The 18564-nt window shown below is 47.2% G+C and overlaps 2 protein-coding genes across 2 annotated transcripts; one reads left to right on the top strand and one right to left on the bottom strand.

The window, feature by feature from the left end:
• Positions 1 to 542: 542 nt before the first annotated feature.
• LOC114010178 (adenosine receptor A3-like) lies at positions 543 to 5375 on the bottom strand. Its single transcript, XM_055819958.1, is given in 3 exon segments — positions 543 to 4161; positions 4164 to 4495; positions 5041 to 5375. Coding segments are annotated over 3 exon segments (924 nt in total). The 3' UTR covers positions 543 to 3904.
• LOC101917495 (adenosine receptor A3) lies at positions 5236 to 10997 on the top strand. The gene is made up of 2 exons (XM_005230361.3): positions 5236 to 8154; positions 9156 to 10997. Exons 1-2 carry the CDS (start codon positions 7805 to 7807, stop codon positions 9763 to 9765), a joined length of 960 nt encoding a protein of 319 aa, XP_005230418.1. The 5' UTR covers positions 5236 to 7804; the 3' UTR covers positions 9766 to 10997.
• The last annotated feature ends 7567 nt before the right edge of the window (positions 10998 to 18564 follow it).

The following is an 18564-nucleotide window of genomic DNA, read 5'->3' as shown; positions in this document are numbered from 1 at the left end:
CTGGGCCACAATCTGTCTCTGTTAAACCAGATGTGACCCTTCCTCACATTCACATCCTCCCTGCTTTGCTCTCGCTTCCTTTCAAGGCAGGGAAGAGCCAGGACAGCACTTGCCACTCACCACCTCTTGCTTTATAAGCTACTGCTGCTTTTTATTTTCCTTTAAGGTAAATATTAAATTTTACAGTCCCAGGAAAAAAAACCTCCTCCACAGCTCCTGGCACAAGAGCAGAAGCTGCTGGAAAGTAAGGGAAGAGGAATGAGAGCGCGGTGCGTTGATGCCTCAAAGTGCGGAGGCCAGGCTGCAGCAGGGGCACACCGGGACCATGCGGGAGCAGGTCTTGGGGGACAGCCCAGGTCTTGGGGGACAGCCGGGAGCCCCGAGCCCGAGCAGGGTGCGTGGGCAGGGCAGCCTGCTCTCCCTGCAAGTGTTTTACAGCCCCACCAGAACAAAGGCGGCTGTCGCTGTTGTTGACTCACTTGATAAGATCATTGTTGTGGGACTTTTTTTTTTCTTCTGCCTCTGCGTGTCACTTTCAGAAATATTTTTTTTTTTACTAGAAAATCTGCTCTCCTCCCCTCCACCCCCAATTCGAAAAGGGAATCTGTGCTCAAAGCCGCAGCTGAGATTGCAGATAGACCTTCCCTTCCTGATCCTTATCTCACCAGGATGTAGGAGGATCCTTGGGGAATAGCTGGAAGCCTTTCACTGGAGCCATCCAAGAAGTGAGCAAGCTGACTACAGCCTTTGGATGGCAAATCCATCAAGTGCTTGGGGACTACGATCTGAAACACTGTTTAACCCCATCAGACTACCACATCCCTGGGCTCTGCCCAGCCCAACCTGCTCCCGGCACGGGCTCCTTCCCGAGCCGCCTGCTCCGCAGAGCTCTGCGGGCACCACTGCGTCAGCTAAATAATATGATCTAAAAATACACCTTTGAATCCTAATCTAAACCAAAGCCTTAAATTGCTGGCTTGCAAACTTACTCCAGCTGCAACCTGCTCGCAGGCGGGTGGTTTTGTGTGGCAGCAGATCTGTGGCTGAGTTTCTCTAGGGCTGTGAGTGCTCTGGGGGTGCCCCAGCTCCCAGAGCCCAGCCTGCAGCCTGGGGAGCAGGAGCGGGGACAGCAGAGCCCGCTGGATGTAAGCAGCAGGATTGGGAGTAAAAGGTGGTGGGGAACAAAGAGGGGTCTGGTGGTTCCCACCACCTGGGGCTGGGTCACACCAGCACTTCTGCATGCAGCTCTGAACTACAGCAGGGAGGGAGCTCTCAACAGGGAACCAGCAGCAGGGAAGGACAGAGCTGCCCTGGGTGACTGGAGAGGGCTGGGGGTCAGCAGGTCATGAAGTTCTCAGTGCCAGCCATGAACCCAGGGACTGAGGAAGACTGCATCATCCACCTCAGCACCATCCTCCCACTTGTCCAGAGCAGGCTACTGAGATGTCCGACAGCCTCTCTGCCGTTGCTCGATGGCTGATGCCCTCCTGAAACCAGGGAGGAATAGAAAAATAAAACCTGGATCCCTGCACAGCCCAGTTTGATCCTTCTTACCTACAGTCCCTCCTGCTGCCAGCTTTATTGGCATGCACCAGGTGGCCTGCTTCAAATCACAACTGTTTTTATGAAAAAACATTAACGTATGTGGCAGCAAAGGCATTCAAATACACCAACCACACCGCCACAACTAGCAAAAGGATTATATATTATGGCAGCACACATTTATATGTATACACTTGCGCGCACACAGAGAGCGTAGCCGCCAGCAGCGGTAAGCGGAGGGCTGTTAGCAGCGATGTTCGGGGCTCTGCTGCCTGAGCTCAGCCATATGTTTCCCTAAGCCTCTTGGCAGGAGCACAACCCGTGCTTACGGGAGAGCGGTTTGGTAGAGGGGCAAAGGAGGGAGCCCTTCAGCTGGGGGCTGGGTGCCTGCAAATAAGCGGTGGGAAGGGGAGAGCAGAGCTGGTTTCCACACCAAAACGCTCCCTGATCACACACACTGGCCCCATTTGGCTCCTCGGTGCAGGGAGTGTTTAATCACTTTGCAAGCCATAAAAACATCCAGCCCAGTGTTTCCTGACGCTGGGGCTGAAGGAGGGCAGTGGGAGAAGAGCCGAGCACCCAGGGAAGGAGGATGCGGGGCCGCGGGGAGGGATGCAGCACCCCGGGGTGGGGGGAAGCCATGCTCGTGCCTGGCAGAGACAGGGGAAGAGCACAGGCTCATCCTCCTCTGGTGACAGAGGCGTCACAGCAGCCCAGCAACCCAGTTCTTTCATATTTAGGACAGGAAACAGATGCTGCCTGGTGGAGGAAGCATCTGAAGAAAATAAGCGCACCTTGTGCCTTCCCCGGCAGGAACCCGGTGGGAACAGGGGGTGCTGGGTGGAAACACCCCCATTCGGCCCCAGTCAGGGCAGGTGCAGCTCTGCTGGGTTCGATGGCATTGGTCTTGGCTGCATCAGTGGGCACAGCGACCCAAAGGGCTTTTTTTGTTTGGATCATTTATTTCTTCATAGAAGCATGGGGAGCCGGGGCAGCGAAGGCTTCAGGTCAGTCACATCCCTGTTGGGAAGGCGATGTCCCCTCCTCTCGCAGTAGTGGCTGCAGCAGCCTCTTGCACAATCTGACCTGAGCGTCACGGGATGAACCGATGAAGCATTTCTCACCTCACCTGGCTCAGTGTGCCACGCACTCCAGGTGTGAAGCAAGACCCCTGTCCCTCTGCTCAGCGGCAGGTTTCCAGTCCCAGGTCACACACCTCCGCAGGCACATGGATGTGGGCTTACTGCAGACAGGGGGGGTTCTGAACACAGCTGCAGTCCACAGCTGCTAAAAAGGAAGACAAAAAGAAACCCAACAGCCTGTGCCCTGGTAGGACCAGCAGCGTTGTGGGCATCCTTTAGACAGACTGCGCTTCCATGGGAAAGCACCTGCCTTCTAAGAAAAAGCTGTGGGAAGATCCAATGCTATTAAACTTCACGGGCTGGCGCAAACAAAACCTTGCACACAGGCTGCTTGTTTTCTTTCCGTTCCAAAGCACCTTTCCACAAGTGGGTGCTGCTGCCCCATTGAACCAGGTCAGAGTATTTTCAGATGGTGAAGCACTCCCCTGCCAGCAGCTGGCCTCTGAGCCCCCCGCCCAGACCCGTGTCCTTTTTGACTGGGTTTTGCTGTGCCGCTCTTTGTGCGGCCAGGAATCTGGCAGCCAGCGGCTCGTTACATCCTATAGCCTCAGCATTTATAGACGTATGTTCTGTGGCGACGTGCCAGAGCATTTCTTTGTAGCTCCATGTAGTGGGTTTGCGTGGCAAGGTTTTGGTAGCAGGGGGGCTGCAGGGGTGGCTTCTGTGAGAAGCTGCTAGAAGCTTCCCCCACATCTGATGGAGCCAAGGCTGGCCGGCTCCGAGGCAGACCTGCTGTTGGCCAAGGCTGAGTCCATCAGTGATGATGGTAGTGCCTCTGGGATAATGGGGGGAAAATCCTCAAACCAGGCAAATGTAGCCAAAGAGAGGGGTGAGACTGCGAGAGCAACAGTCCTGCAGCACGAGCAACGTTCATCTCTCCCCCACACCCAGCTACCACTCTGTTCCAAACCTCTCACACCTTTTGCCTTGGAAATGCAAAGGAGTTTATTGTGGGAGTTATCTGGGGACCTGAACTCGGCATCGCATTGCTCAGAGCTTAATTACTGAACAGAGAAATACACACACAACTGTTGCTCCAGAACGCGTGAGCTGAGAAATGTGTCTTGGCGTCTGTGCCATTTCTCCCCATTCTTGTGGCTTCCACACTCTTTCAGTTCTTGTTTCCAGCCCAGACAGACAGACAAGCAGGACACAGCTCAGATGGTGCTCACTCCCAGCTCTGCTGTGGGCTCTGCGCTAGAAATAACCGGCTCTGACTTCTAGAGCAGGATGTAAGTCCTCAGAATGAAAGTGTATGTTTCTTTGAACTTCTGTATTTTGAAGGCATAGACAATGGGGTTCATGGCTGAGTTGGCATGAGACAGCAGGATGCTCAGGTACGTCAGGGGCTGCGGGATGGCACAGGATGGGCAGAAATAAAAAATGCAGTTCAGGATGCCCAGAGGCAGCCAAGACACTGCAAACAAGACGAGGATGAAGGCCAGATATTTGGCCATTCTGTATTCCTTCCCACAAACTGTTCCTCCTTCTGGAGGACTTTCTGTGCTCGGCTGAGTTTTATCCACATGACGTAGAAAATCTCAGTGCAGAGGGCACACATGACGAGCAAGGGAAGGAGGATCCAGGTGAAGAAGCTGAAATACACCACATAATCCATTCTCATCACAGCCAAATAGCGGCGCTCGATGTAGCTGGAGCTGCCCATGTGCTGGTTCCACCCCAGCATGGGGACCAGCCCCACCAGCACAGACACAAGCCAGCAGATTCCCAGAATCACACAAATCCTTTTCTTCGTGAAGATTGCCCTGTACCTGGGTGGGCAGGAAGCGTCAGCCACATTAGATGTGATTCTTCAGAAAAAAGAACTACAATATGCAGGAACGTGGGCTTTTAAGCACTCATTTGTGGTTGGCCTCACTTGCAGTAAGCACAGTTCTGTGCAGTTGGTCCTTAACAGCTTTGGCCATGTTGAAACTACAGGGGCACTTCCGAATAGTGACTGGGTCCTTTTAAATGAGAACCCACAGATGCAGGGTCAAAACGTTTTCTCAGAAATACCGCTTCATTTTGACCTGCACCAGTATAGAATATGGTTGTGTCTCAGGGGAAAACCTTAAAGACGACCACCTTATTCAGACTTCAAGCATATACACATTTATGAGCAACCCTGCTCTCTTTAGCTTAAGATTTTCAGGCATTGCTGAATTTCCAGGAGTGCCCAGGCAGCTGGTGCTCCATTGCCTGCTCTTTGGGAACCTCTGCCTTTGCGTGAGTTTCTCTGAGACCTGACAATGCCCAGGAAACCTTATGATGCTGCAAGCAAGGGAGAAGGAAAATGTGAGGGAGGAGAGAAACAGGGAAAAGATGAGAAGACAGGACCTTCACTCAGACTCACCTGGTCGGCAGCTTCACTCGCAGGTACCTGTCGACTGCGATGGCCAGGAGAGACAGGATCGAGGCATGAGAAAAGATCATCATCAGGCAGCACATAAACAGGCAGGAGTAGAAATGGATGATGACTCCCAGGCTCACCATGACAGCCAGCGGTATGACAAGGATCCCCATGGCAATGTCAGTGAGTGCTAGGGAAACGAAGTAAAAGAAGGTGGTCTTCTGCAGAGCTGGGTTCAGCTTCACTGCCCAGGTCACCAAGGCATTGCCGACCACTGCAAAGATCCCAGTCACAGACTCCAATGTGATATAGATCACTTCCAGGCTGCCTACAGACATTTTGGACATCTGAGGCTGTTTATGTGCAAAATTAAGAAATACTGCACTGAATTCTCTTTTTCCTCCAACAGCCAGGTCAGAAGCCAGCTCCACCCCGATCTGCCTTAAATTAAGTCCCTCATTCAGAATTTTGCACGCTTTCCGATCTGCATACACAACCCTTTAAAGATGAGCCGAGCAACTTGTCCACAGAAACCCATGTACCGGACATTTTATAAGAAACCTGCAACACCCTTCTTTCTGCCTCCTTGGGGTTTCAGCACATTTAACGGGTGCTTTTGCAGAAAAGCCAACACTATATAATGGCAGCATCATGCTATCAGCAAACCACAAGGGGCTGTTACATGTGGTAATTTTGCTAGTCTAGTTTAGCCCCAAGGGCTCGGTCTCCTCCCCAGCCGGGTGCCTAGCAGGGTGAATTAGCTGATGCACAGCTCTAAGGCATTGTGGCTAGACTGCTCTGTCTCTGAGCTTCTTTAAAACCTGCTCAGCCTATACTATACGCGGTGTAGGTGCAGCATCAAAGAAAACAGGGCCAGGGGACCTCGAGTGGTCCAGTCTGTTCCCCTGCCACAAAAAAAGGGGTGGGGAGGGCAAATCTGAAGACATTCAGCTGGATTTTGGGTAAGCAAAAGGCAAATGGAGGGAGAAACGTTTTCTTTTGACTCCGTGGCACAAGCTGCTGCCCCTAGGGCCCTGGGCAGTACTAAGTTCTCGTTCTCAGGAGCCGCGTTTACAGCGGGCACGGGGCGGCAGAGGAGGGTGGCCCCACTGAAGCCCCTGTAACTCAGCTTTGCAGTAGCTGTCTCTACAGGAGGCATCTGGCTGCAGCTACAAGGGTAGATGGCAGAAGAAGGAAGCTGGTGCTGAAGTCGAGGAGATGCATAGCAAGGGCAGGAAGCGGGGAGCACTCTTGCCCAAGCATGGCTGGCAGCCAGGAGGGCACAGGCTCCCCATGCCTGCTCAGAGCTGCAAAGTGCCAGCTGCCCACTCCATCCCAGGTACTTCTTGGAGAAACAACACATTCACCTTACAAAAGCCCAGCACACATCCCAGCTGTGACCTTCACATGCCTCTCCTGGGATTTATCCTGCACCCACAGACATCCTGTGTCAGATCTGATTAGAAAACCAGCAGAGCCCAGTTCAGCTGCAGACTAGGACTGTCTGTAGATGGTTCACCATTTTCCCAGCAGTAATTCTACCAAAACACCCCCTAGTCAAGAAGCACTTATATCAATTTCATGGTAGCGGAATTGAAGTCTCATAGTTTTCTGGCTCTATCTCCTCCCAGGGCTGGTTTTACTTCCCCATTCTCAGTTTTGCCAGACAGCTGGGTGGAAGAGATGGTGGATTTGGTGTATGGGAAATCAAACGTTGCCCATGTTTGCTTAAGGCTTCGTTACACTAATACGGCACCATCTACCTAATCGTTTACTTGCTATTTGCTCATTCCCGGAAAGCGTGCATTTCTACGTGCCCGGGAGCCAGGCTACCCTCTGACCTGCAGGCTGACATGAGCTCACGTTTGCATCCCTTTGCAGTTTCATCTGAAATGGAAGCAGCTCTTTCACTGCAGACCCACACCGAGGAGCAAGGCACCATGCACTGCTGGGCTCACCTGCAGCAAGCGGATCCCAGGTTTTGCACCCTCTCCCTGCTACTTCACGTCCCACACCTCCCCTCAGTTTCTCCACAGACAAAGCATAGGAAAGTATGCCAGTCTTTGAACACACCTTGGTTGGTCACCTTACTGATTTCTAGCAGAAATGAGGGCTGTCACCACAAACACCACCTGCATTACAACTGTTCTTGTGAGACTGAGAAAGGTCCAAGTAAAGAGCATTTTTCAGCCACCTCAGGGGCCTTAACTGAAATGGTATGCTTTGAATTAAATCAAGTATTGGAAATTAACAAAACACCCTTCTAAACCCCCCCGAACTACTTCATTTCCTATAGTGACTGCAGAGTGATTATTTAGATTGATAAGTGACAGCTTTCACAGTAAATTCTGGTTACACTTCTCCCACTTCTAGAACTGTGGCTCGGAAGAGGAAGCAGCTGAAGTGTTTGCTTATAACACTGCTGGTACAGAGGCTTGTGGAAGCTTTTCCATTTTTTTTCCATCAAAATAGCTTTCCAAAGTACCTCACTGACAGCAGGCTGCTGAAGGGATGCTGTGAGCTTCAGGAGATGTGTCCAGAGAGGGGAGCGTTTCCTCGATGTTAAGGTATTTGTAGCTCTGTGGAAAGGCAACAGCTGATTTGCTGCCCGAGTGCTGAGGATTTGAATTCCTGGAAGAGGTTTGCAGACTGGAGAGTCACTGGAACTGAGCACCAGACGTTGAGGACAAATCCCACGCAGAGTCATCAATGCCCATGCCCCCTTCTGCAGTTCAAGCCAGGGTGGGAGCATCTCCAGCAACTCGCCATGCCAAACGACAGCCTGGTGCTGAGCAGCCTGGATTGGGTTTACATCAGTACCGAGTGCCTGGTTGCTTTGTTTGCCACCTTGGGTAACATCCTGGTCATCTGGGTGGTGAAGCTGAACTCGACATTTCAGAACACAACTCTGTACTTCGTTGTTTCCCTGGCGCTGGCTGACATCGCAGTAGGGGTCCTTGTCATGCCCCTGGCCATCGTGGTGAGTCTGGGCATCAGCATCCACTTCTACAACTGCCTATTTATGTGCTGCCTGATGGTGGTTTTCACCAATGCCTCCATCCTCTCCCTCCTGGCCATTGCAATCGACAGGTACCTGCGAGTGAAGCTGCCAACCAGGTGAGCACCGGACTGCCGTGGGCCCCTTCACCCACCCCCTCCTCCCAGCTTTCCCACACCCAGCCTCTGCCCCACAGGTGCCACCTCTTCTCTCCTACTTCACCTGGCCCTTTTCTGAGAAATAGTTACTCTAAATGCACACTTGCACATGGAGACAATAACCTGTGCCTAAAAGCCCACCCAAGCTGAGCTCTCTAGAGCAGGGACCACCCCCTGCAGCTGACAGTGCCACGCAGACAGACCCCGGGGCTGTTCGTGCACAGCTGGCACCTTGCTGTTATTGCCGGTCAGAATTTGGCCACAGCATGAGCGTGTGGTCAAACAGTTCGGTTCTCCAGCTGTTCTGTTAATTGCACAGGATACTGAGAGTACTACAAATTTCTTTGGGTTTCTGAGGCTAGTCTTAAATAAAATTCCTTTTAGTGTTTGCTGAAAATACAAAAGTAGTAACAGACTTACTAAGGGCTAACCTAAGAAGTCATTCACTTTCTATATTTGAATGGAAAAGTATGTAAGCTAGAAATGCAAAGCATAACCTCATACTAACAGGGAAAGGACCTATGAAACTGAAGAATGAAAGAAGAGTTTGGTCCTACAAATGGCATAAGCCAAATGTAAAGAGTGAGGTACACCCACGGAGGCAGAGAAATACAATAGGACTGCTAATGGTAGGAAAGCAATATGTAGGCAAGAGGGGCACTAAGATCATAATGAAACAAGAAATAGCCAAAACCATCAAATTATAAAGGTTTGCAAAAAGCAAAAACCATCAAAAAAAAAGGAGAAGTTAAGCATATTTCTTCTTATGGGTGCTGCAAAGCTACTGTTACAAATGAAGAGTTCGGGCTTGTCTCAAGATTCCATTTCCCTCCCACAAAAAGAGTTAATGCTCCATTTTGTGACAATGAACCTACAGTATTTGAACATGTGAGTTCTTGAAACCATCCTGAAGTATTTTAAACACTTCTGTTTAACACAACCTGGCTTTTCTTCCCCAACAGATATAAACTAATCACCACAGAGAGAAGAGTTTGGTGGGCACTGGGTTTGTGCTGGTCTCTGTCCCTGCTGGTAGGGTTAGTTCCCATGTTTGGATGGAACAAGGCAGAACCAAGAAGCTCTGACTTTCTCGTGTGTCGATTTACCTCTGTGATGAGGATGGATTACATGGTATATTTTGGCTTCTTCACATGGACCCTTGTCCCTCTGCTCATCATGTGTGCTCTGTATGTTGAGATCTTTTACATCATCCGGACAAAGCTAAGTCAAGGTACAACCAGTGTGAGAGGAGCAGGAGGTTTTTACAGACAGGAGTTCAAGACAGCCAAATCTCTAGCACTTGTTCTCTTCCTGTTTGCAATATCCTGGTTGCCTCTGTGCATTATAAACTGCATTTCCTATTTTTACCCTGAGTCTCAGATCCCCCCGTATTTCATGTACTTGGGAATCCTGTTATCCCATGCCAATTCTGCCATGAACCCCATTGTCTATGCTTGCAAGATAAAGAAGTTCAAAACCACATACCTTTTAATTTTAAGGACCTATATCCTGTGCAAAAACCCAGACCCATTTGTTACAAACAACAGACCAACAGTCACAAATAAAGAGTGAGCGTTGACCTGCCAGTGTATACCAGGCCACTGATAAACTGCTTGGTTAAGAAGCTCATGGGAAAAATGCGTGTTCTGTTTAATCTACTCCCACTCTCACACAAAGTGTTTTATGATAAGGGCAAGCTCCTCTCACTCAATCTGATGCACATTTGACATTAAACCCCAAAGGATCATTTATGATCTCCTGCCTTGTTGTACCCCAGAGAATTCTGCTTAGTTGTTGCTGTACCAAGCCCAGCTCTTTCAGGCAGGTGTTTTCATCTAACAGGACCTTCCAGTTCCAATTTGTTGGCTTGAGCGTTATTTGGTAGGCCAGCAACCCAAAGCACTATTTAAGGCGGCAGACTCTTTGCTCCCAGTTCCTCAGCAGGGATCCGTGACCAGCTGGTAAAAAAGTGTTGGCTCATTTCTAGTTTTAACTCAAAGCTAAGAATTCTTTTCATTATAACTTTGATTTCTCTTTTTGCCCATATAGGCCCTTTGCTCACACACAGCCAGGCTTGCCCCGACTTTTTTTTTGGTCCAGTAGTACCAGTCCAATAAAATTAGAGCAGCAACACCACCACCTGCAGCTGACCCGCCTTGTGAAATTACCCCCACCTGCTCCTGCTGGCCCCACCGCTGTCCATGTCAGCTGGAAGGCCAGAAGCTGTGCTGACTTTGGTAAGTCTCCTCTTCTTTGGAGGGGATCCTGTCAGAGGGAGACTTTCACTGCTTTTAAGTCAGGACAGTGCTCACCCCAGAAGCCTGCAAAACAGACCTTGGACACAGAGCACCAGGCAAGAGCTGAACACACTGAAGCTATCCATTAGTGAGCTATGTTGGGGACAGGGCAGCATGCCAGGAAGAGATGACTGTCAAAAAGTCAATTAATGATATCTTTAAGTTCTTCCCTCCTCCCTCAGCTACCTGACAAGGATAGAATCAACTATCCCAAAACAACCAAGGATGCATTTCCCCGATTTGTTACTAAAACACATCCATTGCGGGGATTCTTCGTGCACAGTATATTCCCATGCTTAATTCTCCCTACAATCACAAACTGTTCTCGTAACACCTGATATAAATGTAATTTGCTCAAGTCTTCTCTGTAAACCTGAGGAACAATTACTCTTTTGGTAGCAACCTGTTACAGATCTGAAGACTACTCTAAAGGTGTATGTAGGTATGTGTCTATATATGCTTTTGTATTAAATAGTTTCAAAATACAGAAAAGATACTTAAGAGAAATTCTGTGTGGGGTTGGTTTTTTTGGTTTTGTGCATATTTTTTTTGGTTTTGTTTTGTTCTGTTGTTTTTTGGGGTTTTTTTAGTAAGGATTGGTTGGGTCCACTGAAAAATAAGATAGATGTGTTCTTTGTTGTTGGTAATACAGCAGCTCACAATCCAGGCATGTCCTCACTGACTATTCTTACATCCTTTGTCTTCTCTGTCAGTTTAGACTAAATTTGAGTCTGGTCAACCTGTGCTGCAGCCAGTCTTGTCACATTTTCATGAATAATATAAATATTAGATGGATTTTATATTAATTCAGCCTGCTTGTCTCCTATGGCAATCAAAAAAGCAGCCTGCGTGAAATCTCCACACTGTTTTAAATTGATGTCCTGACTAGGACAGGACAGAAATTGCAGTAAATATTACACCACAGCTCACACAGCCTGTTTTTAGGCAACACAGGTCAAACTGAAAATAAGCCATTAAAGGTCAGGCTCTTTTTTCCCTATCTTTAAATAATAAAAGTGGTCTAGAAGAAGCAGAAAAGGGAGTGCATCATTCTGTTATTTATCTCAGAAAGTGTTGGCATCTGCTCCTTTAGCTGAGATCAGACATCTCAATTTATTATCTGATGTAACCCTCGTCACAGGCCAAAGCTCTGCCCTGTTACACAGTTCAACTCTATAAATAAACAGGCCAGCAAAGGAAGTCACTGCATAAGTAGCTCAGAATTTTGCTGCATAATCTGTCATTATGAGTTGATAGGACTGATTGCTTTCAGCAGAAAAAACAGGTCTCACCTAAAGAGCAGAAAATTACTCGTTAGAATGATGCACAGCAAACTTTGCCTATGTAATTCTGAGAAACTGAGAGAAGAGGGAGCAACAGCACACCAAATTCCCAGCAGGCTGCCAGACAAGCTCCAAGAGAACAAGGCATAAGGATACGGAGGAAGAACAGAAACAGAGAGAACGGAGTAGGGGAAGCCGCTCTGCCTTCTGAAAGCAAGCTGCAAAGGAGAGCAGTCTCAGCGAGCTGACTGACCCTGCTCAGCCCCCCAGGAGGGAACTCCAGGCAACGGCTCCCTTCTTAGTGACGAAGCAGGACGCTCACCACAGCGGGACCCAGCCTCTCTCCGTAAGGCACCCAGAGGAGGTGTCCCACTGCAGGAGAGGGCTCATCAGCTGGCTTCTGCCCGTGGCGGTGCCAACTGGAAGAAGTTCACAGGTCTAGGTCCCTGGCTCCCACTCCCAGCAGTTACTCTGGAAATGGTTGTGGCATTCAGCTCCAGAGACAGATCAAACAGGCTGAATGATGCTTAAACTAGATGTGAAGATGGGTGAAGGTATGTACCAACAGTCCACGTGTATACAAAGTATCACTCAGGGAGAGCAATCGATTTAGCTCTCCTGTGAGAGCTGACTCATTGCTGGCTGAGGGAAATGCACCCTGACAATCACGTCAGCATCACCGCTGTAGCTCTAATAATTCATCCTTTTAACACTGCAACCAGATGTCAATTGCAAAATGCCAGGAAATATCATAAGGCACTACCGTCCATGCATCCTCCAAAGCGTCATTTAACCCGTGAGCCATTTCCACCCACCCTCCTAGGGCTGGACAATTTGTACCGGACTTGCCCACACCTAGGCAAATCCCTTGAGAATTCCTGCTGTGAAAGCTTGTCTTTAGGTAGACCACGAGTACAAACACCTCTAGCAGAAACTTACTGAAGTAGTGAAAATAGGAGAGCCAGGACAGTGAAACAAAGAGCGCACAACCCCTCCTCTATTCAGATTAGAAGATGCAATTGTCCCAAATTCTGCTAGCTGTCTATATAACACAGTTGGCTGGTGGCTACCATTAAAAGCTGTGTACAACTATACAGAGCTCTTGGCACAGGAAAGGGAGAGACAGACAGATGCTCTGGGATGAGGGGACTCACTAGCAGCCACACAACAAATAGGGGGATGTCTGTCACCCTCCTTCTGCAAGGGCTGTTTACACACTCTGCTCTCTAGGTAGGCACACAAAATCGCCGCACTGTAGTCTGCAATGTTTCACAGAGTACGTGAAATGGTCATGTTCAGTCTCAGTACAACTCAGAGTGAGGAAACACCTACGTGAAAAACACAGTAGCTGGGCTGGGGGTAGCCTGTGGTATGTCACCTTTTCTTGAATTTCTAACATAAGATCTAACAGCATCTTACACAGGAAGGTAGTGTTCTTGTTGGTATGGTGGAATAACCTCTGTACAAGCCAAGTAAATTTTCAGATCTCCTTATTTCTCAACTGCTGTCAGGCAGCAGAGTAACACTTATATTAAACAAAACCAAAAAAAAACCCCAAACACAAAAATGTGCACCAACCACAATTATCCCTTGTAAACCTCTCAGCAGCTAGCTGCACATTTTGAGGAGTAATGCGGTATTTTCGCTATTAAGTAGTACTTGAAGAAACTGCCACGACTTGAGATGAGAATAGATAACAGGAAAACAAAGACCGCAAGTTCTACCCCTGACCCCGTAAAACTGTCGGGCCACAATGCCTCTTCAGGCAGACTCTGGAATGTAACAGTGTTTGTACATCTGCTTTTCGGTGGTCGCCCGAACTTCTACCAACTTCTGCAGTCACAAAGGCAGGACAACCCAAGAGAGCTGGCAGAGGTGGAGCCACTGCTCTGCTAACTGCTCGTTGGAAAGACACCGAAGGCACCACAGCCGAGCTGAGCGGCAGCCAGCTGCCCATCTGCGGCTTCGTGCTGCCATCAGGCGGTACGACCCGAGGCAATGGTCCTGCCAAAGAGGTTCCTCTAGAGGGGTGTTCGCAACAGCAGGCACGCGAACATCTGCATTTGCAGAAAAGAGAAATACCTGCAAGAATCTGACATGCTCTGGTGACCAGAAACAAGGAGGCTGCTGACGCCCTGAAGGCTGAGGCGGCAGGGAACTCCGCTCGGATTCAGCCTTGCAGGAGAAGTGCTGAACAACAGATGGAGATCACTATACTTACCCAGGCAACAAACCTTCCACCCCTGGGCACAGAATGTGCAGAGAAGCTTCTCTGTGGCTGCTAAGACGGAGTCATTCGTGGTAATTTATTCCCCAGTTTATGAAAAGGGGATGATTTCTCACTCTTTACAATATATTTAGAATGCTACAGGTAATAACACGTAAATGAGCATTTCCCAAAATGTTCACTGTCACACTATGACTGTGCATTCTTTTATGTGACCCAATCAGGAAGCAGATGTTTGTATACAAACAGTTCATTATCATAACTTCAATAAGCAGAAAATAACTAATCAGGGCACTTGGCAATCAAAACCCAAGAAAAATGCTATAGTCTGTGACGGAAAAGGGAAACATTAGGGCAGACAAACAGGTGCAGAGTATCACTTCCATTGTTCAACTCCCTTTGGTAGCTCAAAGCAATAGTAAACACACAAACAGAAACTTTACAAGTGCAGCAAGATTTCTACAGGAAATATGGTATAAAAAGCCATTTGTCCACAGCCATTGACAAGCAGTTTGGAATAGGAGACATTAGTTTCCCTCTGTAGCTATAGGATCAGTTGATGGTACCTACAGCAGTGCTGGCATTTCTCAGAGCAACACAGGCCTTAATATAACGTCCTGGTAGCATTTGATGTCAGCATCTTCATTTCACTAGAAACTTCATCATCACACAGCCATTGGCATCCCACTCTGCTGGAAGACCAGAGTGGCATAGGCAACCTCATTCTGGGGCTGTGAAAGAAACTGCAAATATTAGAGAGTGTGCAAGCATCGCATCTCAGCATGAATGTCTTGCTTTTAATTTGTCCTCAATGCTACACACCATAAACAGTCACAGTGTGTCCCTGCACATGGGAAATTAGTAAATGCTATGGCGCTGGATCAGACCAGTTTTCAGTCTAGCTCAGGATCCTGGGTCAACTCTGCATCAACTCCAAAGAATCAACATAATGAAGGAAAACTGCAGAAATGCTTGCCCTTTGAAAAGGTTTTCCCCTGACCTGCCTTATTAGTGGTTTAGTTCTGTCCCAGAACCCTTGAAATACATGGGGAGTATGGCATTTGAGCCCTGTGATAACAGAGAAGGAATGTCTTTCCTCCTACTGTCCAGGTACCTCCCTCAGGTAACTCCCTGGACTACTTATAAACACAGGCTGAAGCCTTGGATGCACAAAAGAGAGCACGTTTCCTTAGCCAAAAGAACTGTCGACTAACACTCAAGTCTCACAAACACAAATCTCTTTTCTCCCTATTCAGATTTGTATTTACCATTCTATCAAGAATCTGAAGTCTCTGCCCGAAGTATTAGAAATAGTAGTTGTGACCTTTACCTGGACGTTCCTAGCACATTCCTCAATCACCGTCTGAGAGGGACCTTGCTCTTGTGAACTTTGGTGGCAACTCTTACACCCTAGGCAGGAGAGGGATACCAGCCTCAGCTGTCTGCACCATGCTTGGAGAGACAGCGCAAGAGAGGCTCAAACACATGGTGACAGAGCGTGTGGCTTAGACGCAGCTTGTAAAGCCTGTCACAGCCCTTTGCTGCAAAGCGAGCAGCTTGGTAGCCCAAGTCCCTGCACACCTGTTGGAAGTGGCTAGGATGAAAGCAATTGACACATCTGGTGAGAATTCTGTGTGGCCAGTGTTAGGACAAGAAAAAACAACAAAACAACCCACCACAACTCATCAGTGCTGAAGTTAATTCTTCCATGAAAACAGCCCCTGGGATGACTCATGAGGAGTTACTGTCAGGAATGATGTGTTGGTCAATACATTAATTATTCAAGGCAGACATCATTTGAGCCTCTTTCAAAGTAACTTCTGTAGAAGTTACTTTGAAACCCTAGTGCTCCAAGATGCAGCTCAAAGAACATGGAAACAGCACCATCAGGTTAAGATGTGCAGCACGAGGTGTTAAACACTTCCCTGCCACTAGCTCTGGATCATCCTGCTGCTGTTATTCCCTCTGCTGTGCCACTTACTTTTTCTGAAGACGTGGGTGATTGCAAAAAACAGAAAAGTCAACACGATGCCAGAGATAAAGGCTAGCGACATGTAGAGTATTTCATGGCTGTTGATAGACAGAAAATAGTGTCAGAATCCCCAGTTTTAACAGGTGTTGAAGAATCAGTGGTGCTCAAATTCAAACTTTATGAACACATCACTTACCCCAAGCCCCACAAGATTAAAAGGTGTGTGTTAAGCATCACTGTGAATTATCTAGTGCAGACTAAGAAATTCTAAGCAGCCTTTTAAAATCCCAAGACAAATGCATTACATTTAACTCCTCCCTTACGGGAGGAGTCTGCAGTCTCAGGGAACCCTGTGTTTGAAGTCAGGAAATAAAGGTGGAACATTTACTTATCAATCCAGCATTTGACTTCTGAAGATTTCAAATCAGCTGCAGAGGTATATACAGTGGTATACCAAGTAACAGTAGTGGGAATGGGTTCTGGTGTAACTGGAAGTGAATAGAAAAAATAAATAAATATATATACACATACCAAAAATAACATATATCAACACCTGCTTTTAAAACGTGGTAGTTTCTCCAGTAAAATTACAAGCAGCAAGAGGCATGTGCCTATCCAAGTTAATATTATTGTAAGCATAACTCTTCTCTGTCAGAGGGCTGAAGGTGGAAACACCAGGCAGAAAAATCATAGTTTCTAACATTACTGTCACACAGCAGCCTTCAGGAGCCATGCAGTTCTTCCCCAAATGCATACATCTGCTAAGCTGCCCCCACAGCAGCCCTTTTTGACTCAGGACAGTATCAACTTAGTCAAGAATACTGCATCTAAGAAAACTCCGTAAGGAAAAAAAATACCTGTATTCGCATTTGAGGAACCACTTCCCATTCTCGCTCCAAACACTAACAGTGAGAGAAGCTAAAAGGAAGGGGGTGAGGGGGAAGAAAAAAAAAGGTTGTATTTATGTATATATATGTACACACATACACTAGAGCAAAACAAACCTGTCACCATCTTTCTAACTCATACACTTTATTTAGTTTTTATCCATTTCTCAGACCTCTTACACAAAGCGGCACAAAGCCACAGCAGCAAACCTGGCAACTACTCAGGCGGACTCCTACTTCCCAGTGTCTTGGTCCTACACCTGTATGTGCATGCTCACTATGCTTTGATGAACATGCTATCTTCTTTCAAAAAAATGCAGTATATTTAATAACGAAAAAAGCACCCACAGTATTATTTTTGCAGCAGCTAGAACAGTGAGCTTTATGGACATTATCATCAGAAGCACCTTTGAAAAAAAAAAGTGCCTTTATGTTTTGCTTTCTCAAGTTACACTTGATTTTTTTCCACCAAAGCAAGAACTACAACTTTTTTTTCTCAAGTTTGGGGGTGGAATTGTAAAGATAGGGAAAGATTGGTCTACCACATATTTCCTACCCTGGTTTTTCTCACTACACAACTTGCAAACTGCACATTACAACATGAAAGTTTTGCCAACAACTTCAAAGTAAGCATCCTGATCTCTGTTGCTGTCATCTTCTTCTACCACACGTCAATCGCTGCCCAAATTCCAAGAGTCAAACCGTTAAAATGCCCCAGTTTCCTACACGGCATCTGAAAGTGCATCATTTGCAGTAATAAGACAATTAAGCAATACAGCTCTATCTTACCTCCCACCATAGAGCTGCTGCCCACCTGCCGGTGGAAAACTCCTGGAGTGTTAGCACAGCAGTTTACCACTAGCTTTGTGAAACTCTACCAAACTAGTTAAAGCTCAAGTGTCATTCGACTATGGGGTTACACAAATGTGGAAGTTGAGCAACTTCACTTTTTTTTTAATTAAAAAGAAACAGGAAACTATGAAAGATGTCTGCAATCTCAGAAGAGTTATAAAGTCAGCTTCAGCTTAAGTTACCTTACTTTTAAGTAAGGTTCTTACCCTCTAAAGAACACCTGTTTTGCTTAACTATTGTATTGAAAAGCATAGAAAAGTGCTATTTTACCAACTCCACTAGAAGCATTTCCCTACTGTGGACCCAATCCATACAAAGGAAGCACATAAGCACACCCTTAGTCTGCCTAAGTTTATTTACTAAATAAATCGCTTTCCAACACAGAAAGGATGAGATTTCACATAGGTAGGTGCTTTCCTCAGCTAGGTCATTTGAGATGTAACAAAATCCTTTAGGGAGAAAGTTTTCTCTAAGAAAATGAAAGGGCTTATACTGCATATTATCATAATACACATAAAACAGTTTTCCTCATTACACAAAAAAAAGAATCTTTCTGAAAATGTCCACCCTCTAGAATAAGGTTATCCGTTTCATTGTTTTAAACTTAATATTGGTGACTTCACTTGAAGCCAAGTTTTCTGGTAGCTTCTGGTAAGTTTCTTACCAGCTACGTCCTCATTTCCACAGAACAGGAAGGTGCTTTCACCGCTGCTTGAAGCTTTGTTATGAGAAGTGCTCCTTCCAGCACACTTTTAAAATGAGGATATTCATTTAGAGGACCTCCCAGTATTGGACCAGATGAACAAGAGCACTGGTACTCATTTTGATTTTAGAACACATTTACAGCTACAGC

Source organism: Falco peregrinus, chromosome 16 (genome assembly GCF_023634155.1).
Source record: "Falco peregrinus isolate bFalPer1 chromosome 16, bFalPer1.pri, whole genome shotgun sequence".
Classification (NCBI taxonomy): Eukaryota; Metazoa; Chordata; class Aves; order Falconiformes; family Falconidae; genus Falco; species Falco peregrinus.
This window is presented reverse-complemented; position numbering and strand designations above follow the sequence as displayed.